General features: G+C 41.1%; 1 protein-coding gene across 1 annotated transcript in view; it reads left to right on the forward strand.

Moving 5' to 3' along the window:
• The window catches only part of LOC135056431 (hexokinase-1), a 139,181-nt gene that overhangs the window by 98,810 nt on the left and 19,349 nt on the right, over positions 1–21,022 (forward strand). The window contains exons 9-16 of the mRNA XM_063961577.1: positions 5,784–6,017; positions 6,553–6,857; positions 14,070–14,218; positions 15,572–15,691; positions 16,336–16,431; positions 17,791–17,890; positions 20,081–20,264; positions 20,394–20,549. Of these exons, the coding sequence (XP_063817647.1) occupies positions 5,784–6,017; positions 6,553–6,857; positions 14,070–14,218; positions 15,572–15,691; positions 16,336–16,431; positions 17,791–17,890; positions 20,081–20,264; positions 20,394–20,549 (1,344 nt within the window). The remainder of the gene's footprint in view (positions 1–5,783; positions 6,018–6,552; positions 6,858–14,069; positions 14,219–15,571; positions 15,692–16,335; positions 16,432–17,790; positions 17,891–20,080; positions 20,265–20,393; positions 20,550–21,022) is intronic.

The following is a 21,022-nucleotide window of genomic DNA, read 5'->3' on the forward strand; positions in this document are numbered from 1 at the left end:
CTAGATGGGCCCGGTGTTTGTGTCGGCCACTAGGGTCGCTTATCTTACTCACACAGTCAGCTACCTCATTGCGCCTCTTTTTTTCTTTGCGTCATGTGCTGTTTGGGGAGGGTTTTTTGAAAGGGCCATCCTGCGTGACACTGCAGTGCCACTCCTAGATGGGCCCGGTGTTTGTGTCGGCCACTAGGGTCGCTTATCTTACTCACACAGTCAGCTACCTCATTGCGCCTCTTTTTTTCTTTGCGTCATGTGCTGTTTGGGGAGGGTTTTTTGGAAGGGACATCCTGCGTGACACTGCAGTGCCACTCCTAGATGGGCCCGGTGTTTGTGTCGGCCACTAGGGTCGCTTATCTTACTCACACAGTCAGCTACCTCATTGCGCCTCTTTTTTTCTTTGCGTCATGTGCTGTTTGGGGAGGGTTTTTTGGAAGGGCCATCCTGCGTGACACTGCAGTGCCACTCCTAGATGGGCCCGGTGTTTGTGTCGGCCACTAGGGTCGCTTATCTTACTCACACAGTCAGCTACCTCATTGCGCCTCTTTTTTTCTTTGCGTCATGTGCTGTTTGGGGAGGGTTTTTTGGAAGGGACATCCTGGGTGACACTGCAGTGCCACTCCTAGATGGGCCCGGTGTTTGTGTCGGCCACTAGGGTCGCTTATCTTACTCACACAGTCAGCTACCTCATTGCGCCTCTTTTTTTCTTTGCGTCATGTGCTGTTTGGGGAGGGTTTTTTGGAAGGGACATCCTGCGTGACACTGCAGTGCCACTCCTAGATGGGCCCGGTGTTTGTGTCGGCCACTAGGGTCGCTTATCTTACTCACACAGTCAGCTACCTCATTGCGCCTCTTTTTTTCTTTGCGTCATGTGCTGTTTGGGGAGGGTTTTTTGGAAGGGACATCCTGCGTGACACTGCAGTGCCACTCCTAGATGGGCCCGGTGTTTGTGTCGGCCACTAGGGTCGCTTATCTTACTCACACAGTCAGCTACCTCATTGCGCCTCTTTTTTTCTTTGCGTCATGTGCTGTTTGGGGAGGGTCTTTTGGAAGGGCCATCCTGCGTGACACTGCAGTGCCACTCCTAGATGGGCCCGGTGTTTGTGTCGGCCACTAGGGTCGCTTATCTTACTCACACAGTCGGCTACCTCATTGCGCCTCTTTTTTTCTTTGCATCATGTGCTGTTTGGGGAGGGTTTTTTGGAAGGGACATCCTGCGTGACACTGCAGTGCCACTCCTAGATGGGCCCGGTGTTTGTGTCGGCCACTAGGGTCGCTTATCTTACTCACACAGCGACCTCGGTGCAAATTTTAGGACTAAAAATAATATTGTGAGGTGTGAGGTATTCAGAATAGACTGAAAATGAGTGTAAATTATGGTTTTTGAGGTTAATAATACTTTTGGATCAAAATGACCCCCAAATTCTATGATTTAAGCTGTTTTTTAGGGTTTTTTGAAAAAAACACCCGAATCCAAAACACACCCGAATCCGACAAAAAAAATTCGGTGAGGTTTTGCCAAAACGCGGTCGAACCCAAAACACGGCCGCGGAACCGAACCCAAAACCAAAACACAAAACCCGAAAAATTTCCGGCGCTCATCTCTATTTTACACGTCTCTTTCTGGTCCAGAAACCGGACGGATCCTACCTCAAGAAGTTAAACCTACACCTGCGAGTCCCCAAGTTCCGCATGGAATCCCTCAGAATGATCATCCTGGCGCTGGAACTGGGAGACTATATGGCATCCCTGGACATACAGGATGCATTTTTGCATATCCCAATTCGTCCAAGTCATCAAAAGTTTCTCAGGTTTGCAGTCATTTCCAATTCAGAGCCTTACCATTTAGTCTATCCACGGCTCCAAGAGTCTTCACGAAAGTCATGGCAGCACGTCTCAGACGCAGCAGAATCCGAATCTTGCTCTACCTGGATGATCTCCTACTCCTAGGACAATCGCAGCAGACGCTTATGCTTCACAGTCAGTCAACAATAGAGATGTTACAATCTCATGACTGAAAGATCTATTGGAAAAAATCATTGTTGACGCCTTTTCAGACACTCCTTCACTTAGGGGCGCTCCTGAATTCCACAGAACGGCGGATATTTTGCCACTGGAAAAACTCAGTCATTCAATCCAGAACTCGGACGCTCCTCCATCAGCGCACGGTTTCAGTCCATGCTTGCATGAGAGTACTGGACTCGATGGTGGCAGCATTCAATATGGTGGAGTACGCGCAGTTCCATTCTTGTCCTCTACAATTGGAAGTTCTTCGTAAGTGGAACGGTTCTCATCTCCACATCCGATCACAGACCAAAACACTCTCTCCGGAGGTTCAACTGTCCTGAACATGGTTGCTCATACAGGACAACCTAGACAAGGGTCACCCCTTTGGATTCAGCACTGGACAGTTGTCACCACAGATGCCAGTCTTCAAGGCTGGGGAGCGGTATTGGAGTTCCACACGTTCCAGGGTCGCTGGACTCCTCACGAAAGCTCACTCCCCATCAATGTACTGGAATTGAGGGCAATCTTCAACACACTATGCTCAGCACAACCTCTGCTCAGGGGTCGCCCAGTTTAAGTTCAGTCGGACAATGTGACAGCGGTAGCTTACATCAATCGACAAGGGGGCAATCTCAGTCGGAGAGCCATGCGAGAGGTGTCAAAGATATTCCAATGGGCAGAACAAAACCTTCCAGTCCTGTCAGCAATCTTCATTTCAGGAGTGCTCAACTGGGAAGTGGATTTCCTAAGTCGACAGGACTTGCACTCAGGGGAGTGGATGCTACACCCAGAGGTGTTCGAACAATTGGTGTCCAAGTGGGGGATGCCGGATGTAGACCTCATGGAATCCCGACACAACAACCAAATAAGCAAGTTTGGCTCTCGGACAAGAGATCCAAAGGCATTTCTAGTGGACGCCCGCATGGCTCATTGGTCGTTTCACCTGATATACGTCTTTCCACCAATCTCCATGATTCTCAGACTAATCAGGAAATTCAAACAAGAAGGAGGCGAGATGATGCTGGTAGTTCCGGACTAGCCACTTCGCCCATAGTAGGCGGACCTACTAAGTCTGTCTATAGACAAACTGTGGCGCCTCCCTCTACGCTCGGACCTTCTGTCTCAAGGTCCCTGTGTAAACCCAGATCCTCAACGCCTTGCTTTGACGGCCTGGCTGTTGAGACATCCGTCCTAAAGACTAAAGGATTTTCCAGACGGGTCATCAAGAACGACTATGCTTAATGCCAGGAAACCTTCATCGGCTAGGATCTACCACAGGGTTTGGAGAACATACTTCTCCTGGTGTGCCAGTCGTGGTGTCAATCCGCGCTCTAACAGACTGACTTGCTTGTTGTTGTTTCTTTAATTAGGCCTGGACTTAGGCCTCAGGTTATTGTCACTAACCGTTCAGGTGTCAGCATTGTCAGTGCTGTTCCAGAAACAACTGGCACTGATGCCGGATGTCAAGACATTCCTCCAAGGTGTTCTAATCGTTCAACCACCGTTTGTGGCTCCAGTGGCCCCTCAGGATCTGTCACTGGTCCTTAAGGCTCTACAGAAGCCTCCTTTTGAACCTATGAAAACGACGGACCTTAAGTGGATCACTTGGAAGACCTTGTTTCTATTGGCTGTATCTTCAGCTCGCAGAGTATCAGATCTCAGTGCTTTATCCTGGTGGTCACCTTTTCTGGTGTTTCACTCAGATAGAGCAGTTCTTCATACTCGGGCAGGGTTCCTGCCTAAAGTGGTTTCCAAAATTCACCTTCCTCAGGAAATTGTGGTACCAGCATTATCAGCGGCTTCTCCAGACCAGGGATCTCAGACGTTCGGACTCCCTGTTTGTCTTGTTGGATGCTCGCAGAAGAGGTTATCCAGCATCCAAACAAACCTTAGCCAGATGGCTGCGGTTGACTATACACCATGTCTATTCCATGGCGAAACTTCCGACCCTTCAGGGGTCAAGGCTCATTCCACAAGGGCTATAGGAGCCTCCTGGGCATCTTCGCATGGGGCCTCCGCTGAACAGCTATGTAAGGCTGCCACGTTCACCCAATTTTATGTGTTCGACTCCTTTTGCGTCAGAAGACGCAACCTTGGGGCGAAGGGTCCTGAATGCAGTCCAGGAGCTTTCCCGCCCGGGTTTGTACAGCTTTCGGACGTCCCAGCATTAAGCCTTTGGTCCGGAGCCCCCTAGTGGACGAAAAAGAAAAGAGGATTTTTGTCCTACCTTGTTAAATCCTTTTCTTTGAGTCCATAGGGCCTCTGGACGCCCTCCCTGTCGCACCTGTCCTGCAGGATTGGTTTCTGGTGTAGGTTGTGTGCTATCCTCCTTCTTCGCAGTGTCCTTCTGTGTGAGGTGTTCTTCCTTCCTCTTTCTGCTGCTCCTGCTTATGGCTTGCTATAATAAACTGGCGGGCCTATCGGCAGGGTATAAGGGGGCAAGGCCTGCTGGGTTCTTAAAAGTAACCCTATTGGTGCCTGTCAGCTCACAGCCAGCCTATACCCAGCGTTAAGCCTTTGGTCCAGTGCCCCCTATGGACTCAAAGGAAAGGATTTAACAAGGTAAGACATAAATCCTCTTTTTATATTGCTGTGTAATAAAACCAAAGTAAACATTAAAAGCTTCTAATATTTCCCCTAAAATATATCCAGCGCCAGTAATATGTTTACTGTAATAGAGAGACCACAAGTGTGGAGTCCCCTTGCTACAGTGAAAACCAGCTGCAGGCAGCTCTGTTCAGAGCTGGTATCCTGTGGAAGAGGTTGGGGCTCTTCTTAATCACCTTGTGCTGTGCAGAGCAGGGTAAATAGTATGATTGGCACCTCTGTAGTTACAACAGTGCCTGTTTTTATATGATGCATTTTAATACACATTGGGGTAAATTTACGAAGATGGGAGTTCTATTTAAGATGGGATGTTGCCCATATCAACTAATCAAATTTCACGTATTATCTTCTAGAAGGTGCTAGATAAATGAGAAGTAGAATCTGATTGGTTGCTATGGGCAACATCCCATCTTAAATAGAACTCCCATCTTAGTAAATTTACCCCATTGTATTATGTATGGAAACTATTTTGTCTCAGTCAGTTGTGTAAATTTACTAAAGATCAATTTTTAAATGCTGTGTCAGGCGCAGATTCTCTTCCAGCTCTGCGCTGTCACAATATTCAAGTCCTTTTGTGTATTGATTGGCTGTGCACAGTATGAAATGCACCAGATAATGTGCCCTCTCTACTTCAATAGATTATTTAGCTCACAAAATGATATGCAGAGTGTTTGCTGTTTGATTCGCAGATGGCCTTCAGTGTTCTCTCCACAATATATGGTGATACTGTATTTCTCTCTAGTAATATCTAACCAAACGAAATTCGGATTAACCAGTTGCAGGATTGGCTCAAAATATGTGTTCTTGTCTCCATTATGTTCTGCTGTAAAATATATTTTCATTCTGTAACAAAAGATTATTACAGATAATGCAGTGATCCCATCTCCAGTCCTCAGGGACCCTAATAGTGCATGTTTTCCAGATCTCATAGTTGCTGCACAGGTATAGTCATTACTGATCATGATCTGTAAAATATGCACTGTTACGGGTCCCCGAGGCCCTGAGTTGGGAAACGCTGTACTAATGGATAAAGAATGTATTTATTCAGAAGATTAGGTGGCTTACAGATAGTTGCAGAATATGTTTTACAAAGAGAATACAGCTACAGTATTACATTTGTTTGTATTTGCTGTCTGTGTTGGATGAACAAAATGATTACTTACTGCTGTTCCTAGGAGTAAAGAAGGCTTAAGCAAAGCCAAGGATATACTGACCAGGTTGGGGGTAGAACCGTCCCATGAAGACTGCATTGCTGTACAACATGTGTGTACAATTGTGTCCTTCCGTTCCGCCAACCTGATAGCTGCTACGCTGGGCGGCATCCTCTCACGTCTGCGAGACAATAAGGGGGTTCCCAGGTTGCGTACCACAGTAGGCATCGATGGGTCACTTTACAAGATGCACCCACAGTAAGTCATATGAATATCCTTCAACTTCACATCTTTTTATCATTTGTGGATTGTTTGTATCCTTACCCAAAATAACGGAAACATTAGTTATAAAAGCTTATATGTAACTCCTTGTATGTGGCTTCTTGTATTTTACAGTTCAAGTAAACATTGATTCCTTAACGGATAGTTCTTCTAAAAACATGATAATCCACCCAAAACTTATTTTAAATAATATAACCTTGTCACATAATGTACTTGTTTTGGTTGCAGCATTTAAGATATCTTGCCGGCCCCCTAAAATCTGCTGCGTGCCCTGTATTGCTTCTCTTCCTTAAATTGGTAAATGAGAAAAGGGGCAGTGCGGCTTACATGGGTGCGTGTAGTTATGCATACATGCAAATATCCATATTTATTTCCCAGCATGCAGTGCTGCCATACCCTGCATCAGTCCCTTGGCATTTTGTTTGTTTGTTTATTATTCTGTATTGCAGATATTGAATACAGAATGTTTTGAAGTACTATTTTATGTGTTTATTGTGATGGTTTTGTGCAGGTATTCCAGGCGGTTACATAAAACAGTGAGACGTCTGGTCCCTGACTCAGATGTGAGGTTCTTACTGTCAGAGAGCGGCAGTGGTAAGGGAGCCGCTATGGTGACAGCGGTGGCATACCGTCTGGCTGAACAGAGAAGACAGATTGATGAGACGCTGGAGGAGTTCAGCCTCACTCATGAGCAGCTGTTGGAGGTGAAGAGAAGGATGAGGATCGAGATGGAGAGCGGGCTGAGGAAGAAAACTCATGAAATTGCAAAAGTTAAAATGCTACCAACTTTTGTCCGCAGCACCCCAGATGGCACAGGTAATAATACAGATCAAAGTCTGTCAGAGATCTTAGGCAGGAAAATGCAGCAATAATTTGAAAGTTCTCAGTGCATACACAGGGAAAGCATCATATAGATATGGGATGGGGAACCTTTGGCCCTCCATCTGTTGTTGAACTACACATCCCAGCATGTCCTGCAACAGTTTTTGCATTGCCAAATAGCAAAACTGTAGTAAGGCATGCTGGTATTATTGCTTTATGGAATCATATTTATGAATATTAATATTTAATATATCATATATGGTATTTAATATATGGATATATTTCAATTAATATGCATTTATCATATATATCTGCAAATATATTATGTCAGGCTTACAAACTAATTGGCTGATACATATATGCAGTCCTTATACATATGACTTATGAAGTTATTAAGTTAAGATTCCTTAAAGAGAGTTCAAGCTTGAATATTACCGCTCTTTTTATATGATTCTTTATTTACAGGCAGATCAAATCGTACAGAATAAGATATACACAGTAGTGATATATATACTAATTATAATTATATATGCTTCCTTCGTTACATAACATAAAACAACATGACATAAGTTTCACAAACAGTTTCAATTGCTAACATAAAATGTATACTTGCAAGTTAAAGATTGCCATCCCAAGAATCATTCCTTCTGCATGTTCTCCATGACTTCTCCTCCTGACTGACTTCCTTCCTTCTCCTTCTTCTTCTCCCTCTCCCTCTTCCTTCTAACTCCTAACTACAAGTCTGGTCCTTTTATCTCATATTTTACCAATTCAAACTATCATATTCTCATAGTTTCCAATGGAATAGGTAATTATAGGTTTGTCAGATTCCAAGGTGTAATAAAACAAACATTGAACTGGGCTGTCGTGTCCTGTTCACGGAGGCATGGTGTCATAAAAGTGTGGTGTCCACACTGCCTTAAGCAAGTATAGTATTGTAAAATCTGGAATGTCTTTTCATCCAAAGTTCTGTTGTATTGACAAGTTTTCCTGGGGTCGGTTACACAATGTTTTATCAATGGATGTGATCTCTTTTCATAGTAGTTAATTTATACTCCCTAGCTTTTAACCTTCACTGGACAATAGACAAACCAGTAGATTCTGATCTACTGTAAGCACACCTGTGAATTCCAATGACCAACAGAGCTCTGTCACATACCTATTATCATTTATGGCCTAATACCTTTTCTCTACAATGACTCTTGATCTTACTGTAACCTCTCTGGCCTTATTTATGACTAGAGCAGAATAAACCTGTTTCCTACACTATTTTTTACCATCTTGCTGTAAAACACAAATATACAGTTAAATATATAAACACATACACAAACCTAATCTCTTAAATCAGCTAAACATTACCTCATACATTCAAACTTATTTCATATCTATTCCTTACTATATATATCCAGTATACTGTCCACTATGGTAACATCGCCTATTTATAATGAATTATATTTTGATTCAGACAATATCCATTGCCCTAATATTATACTAAGTGCAGACAATTACCTATAAGGCAACAGTCGCCCCCTTGTGGCCATGAGAAATTCTTTTGATTGGCCACACATTAAACTAGCGTAATTGCTTCCAAATACATTTCAAAATATTCCTTCAAACATAACTTTCGTTGTAACCATAATATATACCATAAGTGTAATAATAATAACCATTATGATTTTAAAAATCTCTAAAAATTCTTAGCTTACCTAACCTTATTCTACTTTTTAACTAAAGCAGACAAAACTGAGGTTTTTATTCAGTATTCATGAGGAAAACTAATTTCTACAGACATTTGGAATACCATAGCCCAATTGTAGACCTTTTTTCTGTATCTGGATCAGTACGTTTGGACATTTTTGCTGTTCTTGTATGTAGCAATTTACTGGGATAAGACTGTCATCTGCGTGGTTTGCTTGCAATTGGAGATGCCTTGCGTTTGCATTATGGCCTTGCGTTTGCAACATTTGCACCATTACTAGAAGTAGAATTCTTCGTAGCAGCTGCTCCTTTGCTTGCCATTTCGCTGTTTGAGGCAGAGGGCTGTGTACGTCGAGTGCTGTGTCTTGAACATTCAGTACTTGTGACGACCCTCAGTAATAGTAATAGTCTTTATACAGTCTTTAGCAGTTCTGTTTCCTTTGCGTTTATCCAATGCCGCAGTTGTGACCAGTGTCCATATTGCTTTTGCACAAACAGGTTGTGATTTTGAATAGAACAGGCATATATGAAACAGTCTTTTTTTTTTTTTCTTTCTTTCTTTCTTTCCTTGCTTGTTAATAGTAGGTCTTAATTGTCTTCGGGCAATAGTACCACAAATGGCTGTGAGTAGTACACCTACTCTGTTCTGTATTTCCTCACTGAATAAATTACCATGCAGTCTTAAATCTCCTTATTCTACCTTGTACCTATTTATACATCTCAATCTTACATAAACTTATACCAGTTTAACCCATATAAAGGCGTTTTCTATCCTACCTATATTTTGACTAATAATTATTTAAAATGCTTTTGATGTGTATATAGTAACATCCTATCAATACAATAAATGAATATAATTTTGCTTCAAACAGATATTAAATATCATTTAGGAATGGCTTTAAATATATCTAATTCCATCCAATATTATTTTATATGCAGCCATGTGCATATACAGTGACCCTGTTATGCTACAAATAATTATCTTAGACTTGTGACAGTCTTTATTAAGAGAATTATTCATCCCACTTAATAATCTCGGCCCAATTTGTTATAACGTGGTATACCATCCTGTATTAGATATTTAATTACTTTTGAAGCTTTTACGAAGGAAGCATAGGTAGTATCTACTGTGTAATATTAAAAAAACATAAAATATTTACAAGGTATATAATACAATTACATAATATATATATATATATCAGACAAATGTTTACATATATGTGATTAAGGTATATGAAGGGATGAGACAGTTCTGTATAATCACAGTGATGAGATGTGCTGTACACTGTTTTGGGAGTGTACATGTAGTTTGAAAGACAAGTAATGATTACTTGTGATGAAAAGGTTAATGAAAACATTCCCCTTTCTTGTGAAACTAGAAAACTCCTTGAGGATTTGTCCATATATCAGTCTTTAGGGATGCTATGTAGATTTTGCTGGATAGCAGCGATGAAAGGGTTAATGAAGACCTTTTCCCTTGTAAATTGGAGTCTTTTTGGAGTCTTGCACCATTCTGTATACAGGTTGCCAGGATTACTATGAATCAAACAAAAATACATACAATGACTATCACAGATATTTATACAGTGATTTAACATAGCTTGCTATGCATTCTGTCCTATCTGCTGCATGTTATCAGGTACAGAATTTACAAATGTGTCTTTTAACGATTGAATAACAAACAAACAATTGTTTCTGGCCTGTGCCAATCTTTCCTGTCACATTGTGTGTCAATGACAGCACAATTGTCGCTGCAGATATGATGCAGGTTTAATTTGGAAACTGTGGCTGTTTGAACATCAAAGCAAACAATGGCTTCATTGGATCTAACAAGTAAAGGAATGATACTACCGTATTCACTTGTGACCATACTCCCTTGTGATGCAGCCTGGTCCCAGACTGTCTTTAACCATAGCGTTTGCTGCTTGGTGTGGCTCCTTAGTTTGGAAGAATCTTGGAGCTTCTGAAAAAACCTACTTTTGTGGGGAGAGAAACTTGTTAAACTTTGCCAAATATGTATTGCAGGTCCCAGGGCTTTCTGTCTTTCCACACCTGTAATAAAATGGTTATGGCACCAGGGCATAAAAACATTTTCATCCTGGTGATCCTTTTTGTCATTGTTAATTGGTGTGTGGTTTGCAGAATGACACTCTGCATGTGGTCTCTCTGAGAGCATGCAAACATTTGCACCATCACTAGAAGTCTCTGAGTGCTCTGTGGGGGTTACATAAGTTTGGGAACTTTGTTTGTAAACATGCATTCCTGAATTAATTTCATGGATTTTCCCTTTAAACATGTTTCCAGGTGAATACATTTCAAGGTTTGCAACTCTGGTTGCCATGGGAGTTTTCACCATGGGGAACTTCCCCACCCCTGTGTGCACTGTACTGCTGCTATCAGTGTTTAAATCTGCTGACAATTCACCTTTGCCTAAGGGCATAACAAATTCTTCATTTACATTGGGAACTCTGAGAGTGTATTCAGCAGAATACTCATAATCTGAGTTACAATGATCTTCCCCCTTACTAGACACAGTATAGGGGACATCTCCTATTGCTGCTACCTCCTTTACATTAATGTGCTGTCTGATGATAGACACATCCGGCACATTGCTACTTTCTTCCTTTACCACAGAGGCTGTTCTGCTGGTGGTCTGTGTGACCATAGCAGACTCCATGCGCTGCACATTGATGCAGTCCTGCAACATGTAACTTTCCTTAATTTTAGGATCTTGACTGATTAAGTCATTTCTGACTCCTGTAGACTCTGTGTACAGAGTTTCACATACCTCAACACTATTCCTGTTTGGTGTTTCTATCTCAGCTTGCTTGCTGGATGTTATCTCTTCATCAGAGATCTTGACAATTTGATTACAAACTGTCAGGCTTTTCGCTTCTGCCCCAAACTTTTTCTGTTTATTTTTCTGTTTAAGGGACTTAAATAACGAATGCATTTTTGCATTAATGGTCAGGCACGCCTTACGAAGACGTGAACCTGATTCTTCTTTACATTTCTGTTTGGCTTCTAGAGCCGCAGTTCTGCGCATTTTTCTAAATGCTACAGAAAACTTTTGCATTTTTAACATTTCAATGCTAAATTTATATATTCTTTGTTTTTAGTACTGAAGGTATCCTCTCCTTAAGATTGACCGGTGTCTTAAGGTTAAACTCTAATACCTGGTACATTTATACATTTATTTGGAAATACTCTTTTCCACTGTGCACATTTTCTATTCTAGGCCTTTAAATTCTTTATTCTCATTTGTAACCTATTCCACTGTGATCTTGTATTTTGCCAGCAGGCTTATAGCCTTTGGTGCTGCTTCCTAATAGATATTATGTTAGTTAAAATAACGTATATTGCACTAACACATTTATCCTAGGTTATACAGAATACAAAATTGACATTACACAATGGTAATAAATTTTCATAGATACATCCCCACCGTGATTCTGCAGATTTGGTAGCCAGCTTATAGCATCTGCTACTCCTCATAAATATTATAGATCAGATAATCAGATTCAGTAATAACAAGTCCCTTCGTGGTCGCCAATATTGCTTTATGGAATCATATTTATGAATATTAATATTTAATATATCATATATGGTATTTAATATATGGATATATTTCAATTAATATGCATTTATCATATATATCTGCAAATATATTATGTCAGGCTTACAAACTAATTGGCTGATACATATATGCAGTCCTTATACATATGACTTATGAAGTTATTAAGTTAAGATTCCTTAAAGAGAGTTCAAGCTTGAATATTACCGCTCTTTTTATATGATTCTTTATTTACAGGCAGATCAAATCGTACAGAATAAGATATACACAGTAGTGATATATATACTAATTATAATTATATATGCTTCCTTCGTTACATAACATAAAACAACATGACATAAGTTTCACAAACAGTTTCAATTGCTAACATAAAATGTATACTTGCAAGTTAAAGATTGCCATCCCAAGAATCATTCCTTCTGCATGTTCTCCATGACTTCTCCTCCTGACTGACTTCCTTCCTTCTCCTTCTTCTTCTCCCTCTCCCTCTTCCTTCTAACTCCTAACTACAAGTCTGGTCCTTTTATCTCATATTTTACCAATTCAAACTATCATATTCTCATAGTTTCCAATGGAATAGGTAATTATAGGTTTGTCAGATTCCAAGGTGTAATAAAACAAACATTGAACTGGGCTGTCGTGTCCTGTTCACGGAGGCATGGTGTCATAAAAGTGTGGTGTCCACACTGCCTTAAGCAAGTATAGTATTGTAAAATCTGGAATGTCTTTTCATCCAAAGTTCTGTTGTATTGACAAGTTTTCCTGGGGTCGGTTACACAATGTTTTATCAATGGATGTGATCTCTTTTCATAGTAGTTAATTTATACTCCCTAGCTTTTAACCTTCACTGGACAATAGACAAACCAGTAGATTCTGATCTACTGTAAGCACACCTGTGAATTCCAATGACCAACAGAGCTCTGTCACATACCTATTATCATTTATGGCCTAATACCTTTTCTCTACAATGACTCTTGATCTTACTGTAACCTCTCTGGCCTTATTTATGACTAGAGCAGAATAAACCTGTTTCCTACACTATTTTTTACCATCTTGCTGTAAAACACAAATATACAGTTAAATATATAAACACATACACAAACCTAATCTCTTAAATCAGCTAAACATTACCTCATACATTCAAACTTATTTCATATCTATTCCTTACTATATATATCCAGTATACTGTCCACTATGGTAACATCGCCTATTTATAATGAATTATATTTTGATTCAGACAATATCCATTGCCCTAATATTATACTAAGTGCAGACAATTACCTATAAGGCAACAGTATGTGTAGTTCAACAACAGCTGGAGGGCCAAAGATTCCCCATCCCTGATATAGATGCATCAGAAATGTTGGTGCTTTCTGCATTCATGTTATTAGTAGAACTGCACAGAAGTGTATATACTTTCATGTTAAAGATATTTTTTAGTCATGATGACAATTGTAGTTTGGTAACCTATGGTTACCTATATGGTCATCTGCAAACATGTGAGACTGTCATCTCTTTCCTGTACGGGATTAGTTACAGTAACTTACTGATTGGTCGCAATGGTGTATTTGCCAACATTTTACAATCAGTTTCAGGCACACTTTGCTGCTGAGCTGCTACATCTAAGCTTATCCTGGGCAGTGCAGTTCCGGCGGACATTGGTGTACCACAATCCCCACCATAACATGTTTACAGACTTTAAATCTGTAAACCCCGGGACTGTCTGTGGAAATTAGCAGCTGTGGCAGCTCTGCTGTGTGTCCGTGCATATTTGTATTTACAGTAAATAACCCCAGGAGGCACTGCATTTACCCATCTGGAGTTTACATCAAAGGTTTATTGCTTGCACATTCGGTCTTAACTCTCCTTTAGTTTCAGTACAGTGTTTGGCTTCTTTTTGTCTGATTTATATGATTTGCATCCCCCCCCCCTAGAAAATGGTGATTTTCTGGCTCTGGACCTTGGAGGAACAAACTTCAGAGTTTTACTTGTCAAGATTCGAAGTGGTAAAAGGAGAACAGTGGAAATGCACAATAAAATCTATGCCATCCCAACAGATGTCATGCAGGGTACAGGGGAGGAGGTACTGTATGTCACATATTATAGGGGTTTTTACTTGCAGATGTGGGGCAGTATAGGCTTATGATTACTCTTTAGTTATTTTCTGATGTTATTATTTGTACGTGATAACATTTTTACCTCAAAAACTGGCTGACATATAGGGGCTGATTCTGAGATGGGAACAAATCAACAAACCATGCTGCCGTGCAACGGGTGTAATTATATTTATTGTTTTTGCATGCTGGGTAAATACTGGCTGCTTTTGCCTGTAGCTCACAAATGTTGAACAGCTTTATTGTTACACTATGGGTTGGGTTTGGGTGACCGCCGGTCACTATACCGATGCCGGGATCCCGGTAGTTAGATGTCCGGAGGGGGTTACGGGCTCGGTGGCTTGCTGCGCTCACCACAGGTTATGTTCCCACTGTATGGGTGTTGTGGACACCCATGAGTGGGAATAGTCCCTGTTGGTCGGCATGCCAACCGGCGGACTGTTAACTTTTCGGGATCCCATCATCAGTATAGTGACCGGCGGTTGGGACCATAACCGCATCCCTACACTACAGTGTACATTTCAGTTTGGACATGCCCCTTCCAACGCTTCATCTCTCTGCACGTTACATCTGCCCCACCTGCAGTGCAGCATGGTTTTACCAATATGCAAACTTACTTGCTCTTTTTTTGTGTTGCTCCCAACTCAGAATCCATCTCAGTATCTCTTCTAAACATCTGCATAGATGCATTTTATTTTTATTTTGTAAACCATGTATGTGACCAGCATTTGTCAGTTACACCCATGAACTACCAGTGGATTCCATTTTGTGTCCTGAGAATGCAGGCAATTTATTAGAAACCATTGCTAGTAGTGAGGCACAAGGGAGCCATGTTGCTGGCTATGACTGATGTTTCACTGGTTTCTAGTAAATTGATAGGGGTGGTCTTCAGGTTGCCGACTGTCGTGATCCCGGCGCACAGTATACCGGCGCCGGAATCCCGACAGCCGGCATACCGACAGCCGGCATACCGACAGATTTTCTTCCTCGTAGGGGTCCACGACCCCTCTGGAGGGAGAATAAATAGCGTAGCGCGCCACCGTGCCCGCAAGGGGCTCATTTGCGCTCGCCACGCTGTCGGTATGCTGGCGGTCGGGCTCCCGACGCCGGTATGCTGGTTGCCGGGATCCCGGCCGCCGGCATACCATAATACACCCATTGATAGGATATCTCAGAATAGTATTATAAGATAAGATGTCTCCAATGTTGTTAAGCCTTAGGGGCAGTTTAACAAATGTGTTTAATTAAATGCTGTCACTTGTAACTATTTGTAGTTTTAGTTTGTTCAGAAATGACAAATATTACCGTGACCTGTTTTTCAGCTGTTTGATCACATTGTCCATTGCATCTCTGATTTCCTCGATTACATGGGGATTAAAGGAGCGCGACTTCCCCTGGGGTTCACCTTCTCTTTCCCCTGCAAGCAGACCAGTTTGGACGCTGTGAGTGATGGGTCTTATATTGGACTCTGGGTTCTGACATGGAAGCGTAATCAACACATAACCCATGACCAATGTGACATACAGAAAATAACAGAAAATAGTCAGGGACCACAGCATTCAGTATAAGGCAATATAAACACCCTGAAGTATTTAAAAAAAAAAACAACTTAATTTTAAAACCTAAGAAAAATATGTTCTATTTGAAGAAAGCATATTAATCACCAACAAGTACGCTTATAACGAGGGAATATTGGGGGTAATTCCAAGTTGATCGCAGCAGGAAATTTTTTAGCAGTTGGGCAAAACCATGTGCACTGCGGGGGGGGGGGGGGGGGCAGATATAACATTTGCAGAAAGAGTTAGATTTGGGTGGGTTATTTTGTTTCTGTGCAGGGTAAATACTAGCTGCTTTATTTTACACTGCAATTTAGATTGCAGATTGAACACACCACACCCAAATCTATCTCTTTCTGCACATGTTATATTTGCCCCCCCTGCAGTGCACATGGTTTTGCCCAACTGCTAAAAAATTTCCTGCTGCGATCAACTTGGAGTTACCCCCATTGTGACTAGACTTGCATTCCTGTATTCTATCAGTGGCATGTGATAAAATCTAATCTATGTGCATATAAATATATATACAGGGTATCCTGCTAACCTGGACCAAAGGCTTCAAAGCAACAGACTGTGAGGGGGAAGATGTGGTTACTCTACTAAGAGAAGGCATCAAGAGAAGAGAGGTGTGTATGACTAGTGTGCCATCTGCCTCATCCACACATTCAGCACACAGCAATCACGTCTGTATCAGTACACCAATTCTACATCCTGCAATCGGAGCACAATTTATGGCTTTATTTTGTTTAATTTTCATGACTGCTATATATTTTCCAATGATAAAGCTTACTTTGCAGGGTTGTACTGTTTGTTAGATTTATATACTTTAAATCAGGGGTGGGGAACCTTTTTTCTACCAAGGGCCATTTGGATATTTATAAAATCCTTCGGGGGCCATACAAATATTATCAACTTAAAAATTAGCCTGCCCCCAGTAGATATGCCCCCATTAGATATGATCCCTAGTAGCGCCGCTTACACACACGCATTAAAAGAAAGAAAAAACAATACTCACCAGCCCAGCTCCTGTTTCCGAACCCTTGCCCTCTGCCTGGCTGCCCGCTCCTCAGAACTATGGGAGAGACGTCATGACATCTCTCCCATAGCACCGCACAGGCACACATGCACACTGCCAGAGCCGGAAGCCGGAGCTCAGGAGTGAGCTCCTACCTCTGGCTGCTGCTGAGGGGAAGAAGACGGGCACCCACTACAAAATCTCAGCTGGTGCCCGGCATCTCCCTTGGTTAGGTGAACCTGGGAGGGCCGGATCAAGTGGCTTTGCGGGCCTTATACGGCCCGCGGGCCTGAGGTTCCCCACCCCTGCTTTAAATGATAAGTATAGTTAAACAATGATGAGTACTTTACAGCACGAGGCAAGAGATGAAATTGTATTAACTATTAGCATTTGTTTGGTGACACACTTGTGTGTACACAGTGCATAGGAAGTTTCCTGCAGCTGCTGACCACTGATTGCAGTATGCTTACATTAAATGCGGGTGTTAGGGTTCTGCCTAAAATACACAATGCAATGTATGATAGTAAATGATTATATAGCATGTAATACTGTGTTAATAGGGAAGCAGTCAATTTGCTGTCAGTTGGTATCCCGGGGTTTAGGATGCCGACACCAATATAACGACTGCTGGCAGCCGGAATCCCGGCGCACAGGGGCTATTCCCACTCGTGGGTGTCCACGATACCCATAGAGTGGGAATAGATCCTGTGGCCAGCGCAGCGAGCCCGCAAGGGGACTCTTCGCACTCGCCCCACTGCCTGTATTCTGGTGGGCCGGATACCGCTGTTGGGATATGGACAGCTGGCATCCCGTCCGCCGGTAATACATACCGAACCCGTGATACCATAGTATAAATTGTTATGATTATTTATACATAGAGACCCTGGCATGCTGAGCAAGCCTGGGCCAATTACTCTGGCTGCCCCAACAGTTTGTTTTGAATTGTCTTCATTTTATTCCCTCTCATAAGGAATTTGACCTGGATGTGGTTGCCATAGTAAATGACACAGTTGGAACAATGATGACTTGTGCCCATGAAGATCCAAACTGTGAGATCGGTCTCATTGTGGGTAAGTGCGGTGCCTCTAGAGCTTGGTTTCCCTAGACAATGTAGAATAGATGCAGTGAGATAGGACAGCAAAAGTGGTCAGAATGAATATAATAAAGTAGATAAACTAACAAGTCTCTTAATGCACCCTGTACCGAGACACAAGGCCATATCCATACATTATACTTTTTTGAGGACAATATTAGACCATGCTACTGTGACAGGTGGCATGTCCAAATGGTTGGCCCACTTTCCTGGACTGACCATACCAACAATGGAAAAAGCACTACTATTCTCCCGGAAGGTCCTCCCAGCAAGCATGTACACTGAATTATTTCTTAATGTGTATCATAACACTTATCTATCCCCGTTATGACGATACCGTATGGGAACGTCGGAAACACACTCTTGCCCAAGATGCCACCAGAGTGAGGCTGACACATATCACTGTTTGTGGGCATGCCCAAATGTACAATATTTTTGGCATCTCATTAGGAGATATGCGGAGGCTAATTTAATAACCTATGTGCCCTTTACCCCCTAATGGGCAGTTTTGGGTATCATTGATCCCACTCTCCGCATGCCATTATAATGTAAAAAACTACTGATAGCCCTTAGTGCGGCTGGGGAAAAAACGATTCTACAGGGGTGGATAGATAGTACACCACCACAGATACCATTATTTTTGAGTAAACTACACCATATATTCAGGATGGACTTGGTGGAGGCTATTGTTGATAGAGGTAAACAAGTAGACAGGTTTTTCACTCTCTGGGAATCTTATATCTCCACTTTGCCCCACACTACACGGCTACACATTCATAATAGCCTCAAGACCACTACGTGGTACCTGACTAGATTGGCTGTGCAAGACCAACCTATATCTTTGGTTTAAGAGTGGACAGTTGTGACGGCTCCCCTTATGGTTACGTCAACGATGTATAATACAAACATTGTGTTAAACGATTACTCATTTATAATGCAAAAGTCTCTGCAGTTTGATGTATGTGAATTTGTTGTACAACTCCAGCTACAAACTCTTCATACTATTGTACTTTACAATTTCTATATATTTTATTATGTAATGTGATATCTGTGATGTCTCAATAAAAAGTTTATTGAAAAAAAAAAAAAGTAGATAAACTAAAACATAAATATGAAAGTAATTGAAGAGAACAGAAAAAAACACTTTTCTTCAACAACATTTCATCATTATGCTTTATAATAAATTATTTAATATGCTAATTTAAGATCAGCTTGATTTTATATATATATATATATATATATATATATATATACAGGTTGAGTATCCCATATCCAAATATTCCGAAATACGTAATATTCCGAAATACGGACTTTTTTGATTGAGAGTGAGATAGTGAAACCTTTGTTTTTTGATGACTCAATGTACACAATCTTTGTTTAATACACAAAGTTATTAAAAATATTGTATTAAATGACCTTCAGGCTGTGTGTATAAGGTGTATATGAAACATAACTGAATTGTGTCAGTGTACACACACTTTGTTTAATGTACAAAGTTATAAAAAATATTGGCTAAAATGACCTTCAGGCTGTGTGTATAAGGTGTATATGAAACACAAATGCATCCTGTACTTAGATTTAGGTCCTATCACTATGATATCTCATTATGGTATGCATTTATTCCAAAATACGAAAAAATCCGATATCCAAAATACCTCTGGTCCCAAGTATTTTGGATAAGGGATACTCAACCTGTATGTATGTATGTATGTATGTATGTGTATATATATATATATATATATATATACATACACAGTACCAGTCAAAAGTTTGGACACACTTTCTCATTCACATGAATGAGAAAGTGTGTCCAATGCTTTGACTGTTACTGTATATATATATATATATATAGATATACATGCAAAAATGAACCGTCACTCGTTGCTGTAGTAATTCTGGTGCGGTGCCTTCAGTGAAGTATGATAGAGCAAATGGAAGGACTGCGGCACTCGTATAAGAAGATCTTCTTATACGAGTGCCGCAGTCCTTCCATTTGCTATATATAGATATAGATATGTATATGTTATGTATCCTAACATTATGTGAATGGCTTTCTGCATCTTCTAATGAATTATTAGGAAAATGATAAATTATTAGAGAGTCTAGTGATGTTGCTGGGCTCTCATTTCTATAAAACAACGTAATCTACATTGTGAATGCGTTGCAGGTACTGGCAGCAATGCATGTTACATGGAAGAGACAAAAAACGTAGAGATGGTGGATGGAGAAGAAGGGAGGATGTGTGTAAATATGGAGTGGGGAGCATTCGGTGATAATGGGTGTCTGGACGATATCCGGACAGTATATGACAAAGCTGTTGATGAATTGTCACTAAATTCAGGAAAACAAAGGTAGGTTGTTCAGACATCAGAAGAGCTCATGAGATGTTTGAAAGAAAGATGTAGCGTAAATTGATTTGATGATTTTGATTAATATAATTACCTATTACACTTCGTTAATCTGAATTATATTGCTCTTAGATACGAGAAGATGATCAGTGGAATGTATTTAGGAGAAATTGTACGGAACATTTTAATCGACTTTACAAAAAGAGGATTTCTGTTCCGAGGTCAGATTTCTGAGGCTTTGAAAACAACAAGTATCTTTGAGACAAAATTCCTTTCACAGATTGAGAGGTAAGTAGCGGACAAACATTTATCCTATGCGACCCATGTCCGGGATGTAATGAAGTGCGGGTTCAGTGGATACGGGATGCCGGCCTAGCTCGGATTTTTTTTTAAAGGGGCAATCATTTATAAGGCATGGTTTAGCTTTGTAAATGTTTGCCCCTTTAAAAAAACGTCCGAGTTCGGCCGGTATCCTGCATGGCCGCTGAACTCGGACTTCATTACAAACCGCCCCACATATTAGAAGACCTTACGTAGTTAGTATAAGCTATGCACACTATTAATTTAGGTAATATAGAATTTATTTATGCTAGTCTAGACCAAAATACTAAAATATACTGTAAATACAGTATGCCGTCTACTGTAGATTATAGGGATTCTTGCCGTTATCTGCAAACTGTTATATGGTCACATTTTAAATTCTATCTCTTGCCAGTATTATCTACTGAACCTAGTTTGTCATTCTTTTTCCTATGCCAGTA

Source organism: Pseudophryne corroboree, chromosome 3 (genome assembly GCF_028390025.1).
Source record: "Pseudophryne corroboree isolate aPseCor3 chromosome 3, aPseCor3.hap2, whole genome shotgun sequence".
In the NCBI taxonomy this organism is placed as follows: domain Eukaryota; kingdom Metazoa; phylum Chordata; class Amphibia; order Anura; family Myobatrachidae; genus Pseudophryne; species Pseudophryne corroboree.